This window comes from Perna viridis, chromosome 10 (genome assembly GCF_037379345.1).
Source record: "Perna viridis isolate PV_CMFRI_1.1 ecotype Kerala chromosome 10, ASM3737934v1, whole genome shotgun sequence".
NCBI lineage: Eukaryota > Metazoa > Mollusca > Bivalvia > Mytilida > Mytilidae > Perna > Perna viridis.
In genome coordinates this window covers 3871643-3882213 of record NC_142454.1, presented here as the reverse complement: position 1 = coordinate 3882213, position 10571 = coordinate 3871643, and the positions used below count along the sequence as shown (strand labels likewise).

Here is a 10571-nt window from a genome sequence, read left to right as displayed (position 1 = left end):
TTTGTTCGGTGTAAGAATACATTACAACAATTTAGGGATGATTGAATTGATTTACAACATAACACAGGAAACTGTTCAGCTTATTACTCGTTAATAGTAACCAACATGTAGATATTTTGTATATATTATTTGGAATCTTACTTCCAGTGACCAGAAATAAATAAGCGGATATAAAGCTTATATAAGTCTTTTTAATTCTTGTTTAATAAATGATCAAATACATGGGTATAATATATGTATCGCACTTAAGTCAACATAGACCTTCGTGTATCCCCTGATATGACACACCATATTCAACATTAATATATCCAATATTCAACCTTATACACTTACACTTGTTGATTTTAAAAAAATCATTCAGTGCAGAGTTTCTTCGTATTTATAATTTATAATATCAGACAGGAATAAGTACCATTGTTTAAAATAAATGCCCATAACAGGGAAAATCCAATAAAAAGCAATGTTTCAATTTCAATCACTCTGTACACCAGTATAAATTATCTGATCTCTAAGTATAGTCTTCAAGTACATATTTTCCTATTTTTACAATGTATATATTCCACCTAATATTTCCACATATCAATGAAAATACTGCCCGTGTAGAAACAAGACGGATCCTATGATATGCCAACACAGAGTAAATTTTATTCGCCAATGTTTTTGTTTAATCTAATGTTAAATATTCCGCTCCGTAAGAGAGAAAAATGATTTTTCTGTATCAAAGTGGGATGACTCAGAATATATATTCAAACTTCCCTAACATGAACATATCAAAGAGTTATTTCCTTTTATTTGAAAACTTCTGATGCTTTTTAAGTAATTCATTACATTCTTACTATTTCACGAAATAACAAGCCAACATTCATTAAAAAACATGTTTGGTATCTCAGATGGATGAACATGTTTTGGAAACTAAACTGGCATGTACCACTGACTGTCTGATCTTCTATGGACACTCTCTTAAATACAGATTTTCACTTATGTCTTATGGAACTTAAAACTAAACAAACTTACACGATCCCTTTACACGTATTCTCATATCATAAGCACTTCTTAAGCGTAATCAAATTAATTTTCTACAATAAAAGTTTGCATGATAACAGAAAAAGACAAAAGATAAGTATTTTAATTTCAGTCACTCAGTCCACCAAGACAAACATATTTGATTTCTATGTAGTCCTCAAGTCCATATTTCCCACCTTCTCTTCCAAGACCCGATTCCTTCCATCCACCAAATATCGCCTCAGGCATGGCTGGAAGACCTTCATTAACACCAACTATTCCATACTCCAGTTTCTCAGCTATTCTCCACATTTGATTTATATTTTCAGTGAATACGTACCCTGTAAAAAGTACCAATACTAGTTTATATCACTTTCAAACTTTACAAAGATTTTTTTTCTCTGCGTGTATAGTTTAACTGTCGCCCTGAAAGTGTTGCATTAAACACATTTTTGGTTTGATTTGAGGTATTTATAGGCAGTTTTTCATGTGAAGTCTTCAAGCAAAAGATATTTGAGATGACATTTTATAATAGAATCAGACACATCCATTGGGAAACATATAAGAAAGAAACATTTAATATATTCAACCACGTGGAAGCATTCTTAACAGTCTCTTAAAATTACAAAACGTGATATCACCCTATATGATTCGGAGATGGACTGCTACTTACAGCTTATCATGGATATATTTAAATATAGTACAAGACTTTAAGAGTATGTTTTTAGTCATGGAACCACGTGGAATAATTTCATCGAGATCCATACACTTATACTTCAGCTACAAAGGTAAACTTTATACTATTTCTCGTCTAGACATGGACCCGAAATTCATAATCCTTACGGTCATAACCTACGCAAATACGAACCTTCATTTTGTGATATAAACTTTGTTGAGAATTTTAATCAAGATTCATTTACTATTATTCACTAATGCTAATGATAATTATCGCAGGAAAACAAAGCGAATACGGTGGACGCCAAGGGCAGTGCCTTTTTACAAAAAAAGGTTAATGGTCGTATGAAAACTTAAAAGTAAACAAGCAACCAAAACTCAAATTAAAAAAGCAGCATTGACCATGTTCCCAGAACCTAAGCGTCACTTCCCTATGGTACTTTTTTTCCATACATTGTTTACTTCGACTAAATATCAATGCATGGTGTGCTATTCATACAGATCTAGAAATGATGTAATTACCAAAATCATCTTGATGTCATACATGATACTAGTGAGTACATTTTCTAAAGTTTCCATGATTTATTGAGTAAATATCCAATATACCTGCTAGTCCCGAACTTGTATTGTTTGCCATTGATATAACCTCTTCATCTGTGTGGTATCTGTAATTTTTTAAATTTCAAATTTATCAAACAAAACTTGAATATGCGGTTATCAACTACAAGAACAATATGAATCATGTAAATTATCTACCTGAATAAAATTCACGGTAAAATGAATACGCATAGATCACTAATCAGAACCTCAACTCTTAATCATCATCGATAACAACTTCACGCTAACATGACTACATCTTTTGACCTGTTTATGTTCCAGTTGTCTTACCTGGAACATGCTCCCAGGTTTTTGTGGAGCCTGGGCTGGTTGTCCTTCCTGGTCCATGCACCCAGGTTTTAGTGGAGTGCAGGTAGGTTGCCTTACCTGGTCCATGCTCCCAGGTTTTAGTAGAGTCCGAGTTGGTAGTCTTACCTGGTCCATGCCCCCAGGTTTTTGTGGTTTCTAGGTTACTTATGTTTCTATGTTTTTTTCAGTGTCTAGGTGTCATCCCATCTCTGAATTATTATTATTATTTTTAATTGCGATTCGAATCCTGGTTCTCTTGAATTTCCTTTTGTTTCATTCAGATTAGATCAGCTGTATCTTATTGTACTTGTACTTTCACGATACTGAGCAGGTATTTTAAAGCAGTCTTTCTTGAGTATATTGATTTCTATTGTAACACTTAATAATTACTTAATTACAGCTGCCAAAGGTCCGAACTGTTCCTCATTATAACATCTCATTTTCGTAGTCACATCAGAGATTAAGGTAGGATCGAAGAAGTTACCTTTTCTTCGCTGGCCACCTACGACTACTTTACCACCTTGCTCCTTGGCATCATTTACAAGTGATTCAATCTAGAAATTATACAAACTAGACCTTACATTTTATAAAATAATCATATTTTAAAAGTGATGATACTATATCCATTCAGGTATCTAACGATGTGCATCGCCCATGTTGTAACAATTTGTTGAGACAAGTTTCTACAATTGACTAAATACGTATTGCTGACCTTATTGGGCATTATGTGTAGTATCTTGTGGTATTTTACTTAGTCTTTCTTCCTGAATTTTGTAATTGATTTGTTATCAAAACTTGGGGTTTGCTGCTTTAACTAATTTTTTTTTAGCCTTGTTAAAAGTAGTCATAATAAAACAAAAATACAAAAAAATAATAATACAAGCACAACGATTTGAACAAAAGATATTTATTTACATACTTTATCAACTGCACGTTGGTTAATAAGTGGCCCCTGTGTTGCCTTGTCATCAAAACCATCTGCTATATGTAGTTCCTTGGTCATCCTGTTAGCAAGACTACTTACGAACTTGTCATAGATGGAATCTTGGACAAATATTCTATTTGCACAAATACAGGCCTGAAAATAAAAAAAAAATCCTAATAACAGCACAGCCTCTCAAGCCACCTACATACAGACTCATTGGTATTTTTTGTATTTGTATTTACTTATGTGTTGTCATTATGTTGGCTAGATGACAACATATAAAAGAATGGTATACTTGTGGACAATAATTCATTATATGACTAACGTTATGGCATTTTGTCGATCACTTCTAAATCAAATATGAATTAGAAATAATGAACCTATTATGTTACATATAATCATTTTATCAAAAGGCAATGATTATCAAATACTATGGGGATAAAAGTAATTATAAAGAAACCCTAAAACTTTTATCTTAAAACAATTACTGTACCTGTCCGGTGTTTCTAAATTTACTACCCATTACACCTGTCACTGCCTTTTCTATGTCAGCTGATTCACAAACTATAAATGGGGCGTTACCTCCGTTCTCTAAAGACACCCTCTTAACTGTGGATGCAGACTGTTCAAGTAAAATCTGGAACATATTTCAAAAAGTAAGCCGTGCTTTATCAAAACATTGTACTTCGTTAATTTTATTTTCTTTAAAAAAACTTCTGTGTAGTGTTATGAGGTAACTTATATTAGATGAACTATACGAACAATACTAAAACAAGTGACCGAAACTTTACCAAGTAAAACTAATTCCATTTCAAAATCCTAAAACATCACCTTTGTTTTGTGTCATAACAATACCTTTGCTACTGGCGTTGAGCCTGTAAACGATATTTGTTTGATTGTAGGGCTCTGACAAAGGGTCTTCCCAACAACACTGGAATTTTCTCTACTACAAGTGACAACATTGAGAACGCCTGGAGGTAAACCAGCCTTTTCTGCAAGCTAAAATCAGTATTGTACAATGCAAATTATTCTTTTAAAATGGCATTTTGATTTGTAGAATGTTTCGTTGGGTTTTTTTTATTGGTATTGTTTTAATATTCTGTGTGCCTGTTGTAAATAACTTTTTTAATTATGATGTTACCTATAAAATCGAATTGCCTTCCTTTTACACTGCCATTTGTTTTACAGCACTCATATCTGCATGTTTTGATAGTGTTTTATTACTTCTCATTCTTCAATGATTAATTACAAGCTTCAATAATATTGACGAATGCAAATCACGACCAATATGCTCATAATAACTTACATCACACAAGGCTAACGCAGAAAACGGGGTATCTTCGGCCGGCTTCAGGACAACAGTACATCCAGCAACTATAGCAGGTCCGGCTTTCCTTGTGATCATAGCATGAGGAAAATTCCACTGGAAGATCATAAAGACATTATTAACAGACAATGCAAAAAAGTCTACGAATTTAAAGTTGATATTGAAATGAAAGCTATAGGGGGTTGTTCAAATACCAACAAGTTTTTATAAGGAAACCCATACCTCATATACAACATACTGTTAAGTATCAAATAGATAAAATTATTCGATAAATATATTCTGATGATCAAATATTCCTTTAGCCTAGAGTAAAAAATTAATTCATGTATTGGTATATGGTACATTTATATAGTGTTTAATATATTAACTATAGTACCAAGGGATAGACATCACTCAACGTGAGCAGTTTTAATGTGTTTGTCGGTTTCTGTCTTTTCTAAGAGTGGTTGAAACTTTGAAAAACTATACAAAAAACAAACAAACAAACAAACAAAAAACAAAAAACAAAAAAAACCCAACTTTTTACTCTTGAAGACAACATATAAAATTGAATTGCTCCTAGAATATGATATACCGGTGTTATCATCCCAGATACTCCAATAGGTTGTTTTAAAACAAACATTCTCTTAGATTTGACCGGTGAAGGAATAATATCACCATATACTCTTCTCCCTTCCTCGGCAAACCATTCTAAGAAACCTATCCCATAATCTAGCTCCCCCAGGGATTCCTTGTACGGTTTGCCCTGAAATAAAAAGGAACATTATAACAAAACATTCCTCCTTGCAACTGAGATGAACAAAAAATTAAAAATTGTATTATTATATTTTAAATCGAAACAAATATTTCTTTACACCTATATATAATACAAGTATTCGTAGCGGTACTATATTCATTAATGATTCAGACCAAAGCGCACGGTAATGTTTCACTGATATGCACAAAATATGTTGTTGCTTTATCGTACATTTTTTCGGAGTTATGGTTTCTGTGCCTATACATCCAACATATGAGAATAGTTTTTAACCGTTGTCATATATATACCGTTCAATACAATATCGACTAATAGTATGGTAACATAATAATCCATCATTAAAATACAACCATTCAGTGTGTTTGGGGTCAATGGGAACACAACCTGTTGTGTTCTATATATCATGACCGATAGGGAATGTCAGTTTCAAAGTAAAAACAATAGAACCAGGATTCGAGCGGTCATCAAAACGAACATAATCATAGGATAACGGCTAGACAAGGGAATTAAAATAGCAACAAAATCCATTGAGTACCAACAATCAAAATAATACGTTAATAAAAACAAAAATAAAATGAGCTATCCGGACTCCACTAAAAACTAGGAGCATGGACCAGGTGCACCGGTAGGGTTACCGACCTCTGCAATTCTAGAAATGCCCGTCGAGTCACGATCTAGGTAAAGGAAAGAACCAAGGAAAGCTATGACACAATGAACAAATTGTTTCTCATGGAACAGATGGATACACTATAATGATTCACAATGCGTTTATGGTGACGGCAATACATTAACTTATGCAGTGATTGTGTAGCAACATACTCTGTTCCACAAGCCTGATTGTGAAAAAAAACTAGCGCGGTACAAGAAGTCTGTGTATATTCGGCAAGCTCTAGAAAAACGTAGGAGTTGTTACATAAAAACTCCATAATGCAAGTGCCGAGGGGATGTTGTCAGAGATGAAAGGAAAGTTGACGGTACGAAACGAGAAGTCATTGCGTTTGTCTGTCCTTCAATTATAGTTTGGTCATGACTGTTTCCTTCCCATCGATCTCTATAAATAGGTCAAGATATGAGACTGACTCCTGTGTCTGTATTGTCCTTTATATATCTTTAGTTCTTTGGGTGTAGATGCAATGTATAATATCCTTATTCTAGGATTGTATAAAGACAAAATGTCAAATACATAACGAAAACGGATATCAGATGATGTTTCTTTTGTTTTTTTTATAAGATTTGCAAGATCCGGAGCAGAATTTGTTCTTATCTGAATGTCGACCCTGACAAACAACCGCGACCTTCAATAAAAGCTTTTTCTTCCAACACATTTAACGGACACCTCGATAGCTCGGTGAGTACTCAACAAGAAAACCGCCCACTGACTCGAAGTTCCTGAATTTAACTCCGGCTTTCGGCGGTCCGGGTTTGTGCTACACTTTTCTCGGTGTAATGTTGTTTTATTTTAATGTTTTTGTTCCTATGCATATTTCTTCTGTTATGTGTATGCGTGGATGGGTTAATATTTTTTATTTCTTTTGTATGCATATTTCCCTGCGTTTGGCATTTAGGTATCTGAACATTATCTTAATGATGATAAAATATTGAGGAAACATTCATTTATCTACAGTTTAAATCCGACAATGCGAGGTCAGCAAACAGGGTTGAATTAAGACGAAACTGTAAAATTTGATTCCTTTACGATACACATGTTCAACTGATTAAATATTCATCCGCACAGAATAATGCATTTTGAATACATAATGGAATATGCATACGACTAAGGTACAAAATGTAATAATACCATTTCAAGTGTCAATATTCTTGCCAGTTCTTCCTTGTTCTGTTTGCAAAGATCAACCCATCGTTTGAGTATCGTACTACGATCCTAAGGCAGAGGGATCAAAATATTATTTCATCATTTTATTATCGTATTGTGAATCAATAGTAACATCATAAAACAATTGTTGGTTTCTAAACATCTGATTTAAAACACGAGTTCATTTGAAATGATGACTCTACACGTTGATATTTTATCATTTTTTATTATGTTTTTGTAGAAGGACATTCATGTCGAATGATATGCAGTGTATTTACTTCAGCTTAATATTAATTTTAACCAAGATGAGTATGCTGGTTGTTGAGAACGATTAGGGTCTATCTGATACTTCTTTTTTTGCAGTATGGTTAACGAACCAATAAGGTCTATCTCATACTTTTTGCAGTATGGTTAGAGAACGATTAGGGACTATCTAATACTTTTTGCAGTATGGTTAGAGAACGATTAGGGACTATCTGATACTTTTTTGCAGTATGGTTAGAGAACGATTAGGGTCTATCTGGTACTTCTTGCAGTATGGTTATAGAGCGATTAGGGTCTATCTGAAACTTTTTTTGCAGTATGGTTAGTTTTAATTTTGTGGTTAGTTATTACCAAGTATTATGTTTTTGTAGAAGGACATTCATGTCGAATGATATGCAGTGTATTTACTTCAGCTTAATATTAATTTTAACCAAGATGAGTATGCTGGTTGTTGAGAACGATTAGGGTCTATCTGATACTTCTTTTTTTGCAGTATGGTTAACGAACCAATAAGGTCTATCTCATACTTTTTGCAGTATGGTTAGAGAACGATTAGGGACTATCTAATACTTTTTGCAGTATGGTTAGAGAACAATTAGGGACTATCTGATACTTTTTTGCAGTATGGTTAGAGAACGATTAGGGACTATCTGATACTTTTTTGCAGTATGGTTAGAGAACGATTAGGGTCTATCTGGTACTTCTTGCAGTATGGTTATAGAGCGATTAGGGTCTATCTGAAACTTTTTTTGCAGTATGGTTAGTTTTAATTTTGTGGTTAGTTATTACCAAGTCTTAAAATAAATAATAAAAAACAAAACAAAACAAAACAAAACAAAAACAAACAAAAACAAAAACAAAGAAAAATGTGATTTTAGAACCTCTCGTTATATATGTTTACAAGAGATTACTAGAACTTAGCACAAAAAGAGGATCATCTATTGGTTCATTAAAATTCTTAATGAGTACAAGCTCACAAATTTAGTACCTTAGCTGTAGTTTCTTTCCAGCTTTCAAATGCTTTAGCGGCATATTTTATTGTTGCTTCAGTATCCACTAAGCCCATATCAGGTACACTTCCTAGCCGTTCTCCCGTTGAGGGATTGTATACTATAAAACAAAAAATGCAACGTCACAGTTTAGAAATCAAGGATGGAGCTCAGTAAAATTTGATAGTGTTGTAAAAATATAGAGTGATATCCAAACAATACCAAAGTTTGAACGATTAAAGGCAAGGGTTAACGTCTGATTTAACATAACAAAATATTACCTACCAAGCGTAGAAAGTAAAATCACTTGACTGTAAACACATGCTGGGGTATAATACCAAACTATTATCGATACACAACTAAACAAGGTTGTGTATATATGGAAAAAAAACAATGCGCTTACCATCGAATGTTTTTCCGTTTTGAGCATCCGTCCATTGTCCATTTATGTATGCCTTCTGGTGTAGGAGACTTGAAATGGTGCGGACGTATGATGTGTCCAGTTTGCTGCTATAGTGACTAGCAAGCAATCGGTCTACGGCCAAGCGACAACTTCTTAGATACACACGGGAGTATCGGATATACATCTATCACTTGAAGCAGAAAATATACATAACGTACTATTGAGGTAGAAAGTACCTGTGATTGAAGTATGGAACTATGTTGCAAACTATTGATGTGTACTGTCGTACGATAAAGAAATTGATGGGCTTTCAGACAAATGACCCTTAAGAGCCAACCGATGAACGTGTAAATACATATATTAATCGTATAACTGTTTTCCTCGCCAAATATTGTCTTATCTGAACACAACCTGTCACAGGTTATTTCTAAAGTTAAATATAAACAAGAAAGGGACTTAACCCCTGCACATCTTGTGAATAATATTAAGGAAACAATAGAATTTGCACTAATAAATGATAAAAGTTGATTGCTTGCATGCATCTCTCTGATAGAAAATCTACTAAATGTTGCAATTAATAGACCTGTAATCAAAGGGGCTAATCACATAGATTTTCTGTGTCATATATGTATATATATAATAATAAAGTAGGACTGCAACAATTCAGATTTAATTTATACATACCAGATTGCGTGGGGCGGACTAAAAAGGATGGATTACAAAAGTTATTTGTTTACAAACACACGATAACTACTGTGTGAACAGTGTTTAGTGGTCAACCTATGTAAGTACATTGTGTAAAATCAACGTGTGGATCAATGTTTATATCCTTTATATATCATCACGTCGTATGTTTCATTCAACATGAGCATGATGGTTTACCAGTTCTTAAGTCATATGACGGATATATATACTCACTTTATGCATGTCTTCAAAACCTTTTATCCCTTTACACCTGCAGTCAATAGGTATGAGGATGTCCTACTTTAAATTGACCCCGGAATGACAAACATTTATATGGGTCATTCCATCAACAGACATTTTCCATACTGGATTTCGGAGTACTTTCATGGCTCTCGGCTGATTGGGTTGCTCCTTAGCTCCGTCGTACATTTTTGTATCAAAATTGACATTTTATTTCCGTTCAGTAGTTAATAAACGATATCGTCCAAATGGTAGTTGACTTCAAATCAGGAACAGTTTACAATCTCAAGTATATGAAGAACCTTTAATTGTAAGACATTAAGCATCCGACAGAATAAAAATTACAATCAAACAATCAAAGGTAAACTTGTTACACGTCTACCCATCTGCAGTACAATAGATAGAAAGTGAATAGTTAACAGTTAAGATATACCACAAAGAAAGACTTGTAGCAAGACTCCGACTCTTGAAATACCGGAGCACGACCATATATGCTCTAACTAAAATGAAACCTCTTCTTGTATTTGTTTTTATAATTTTTACCAAATCTTACCTTACATTTTAATTTCTCATTACTTATTTTGACAAT

The 10571-nt window shown here is 33.5% G+C and overlaps 1 protein-coding gene across 2 annotated transcripts; it reads right to left on the bottom strand.

The window, feature by feature from the left end:
- Positions 1-171: 171 nt before the first annotated feature.
- On the bottom strand, positions 172-10205 carry LOC148604187 (uncharacterized). Of its 2 annotated transcripts, none has more exons than XM_088550379.1 (12): positions 9977-10205; positions 9059-9248; positions 8655-8776; positions 7388-7471; positions 5410-5580; positions 4815-4931; positions 4364-4507; positions 4002-4145; positions 3503-3661; positions 2974-3137; positions 2284-2342; positions 172-1343 (listed from the first exon to the last, which is right to left on the bottom strand). In XM_088550379.1, the coding sequence occupies exons 2-12, from the start codon at positions 9240-9242 to the stop codon at positions 1132-1134; spliced, it is 1560 nt and encodes a 519-aa protein (XP_088406505.1). In that variant the 5' UTR covers positions 9243-9248; positions 9977-10205; the 3' UTR covers positions 172-1131. The 2 variants fall into 2 exon arrangements, with proteins under 2 accessions (XP_088406505.1, XP_088406506.1); XM_088550380.1 differs by lacking the exon at positions 9977-10205 and adding an exon at positions 9743-9793.
- Between the last annotated feature and the right edge of the window lie 366 nt (positions 10206-10571).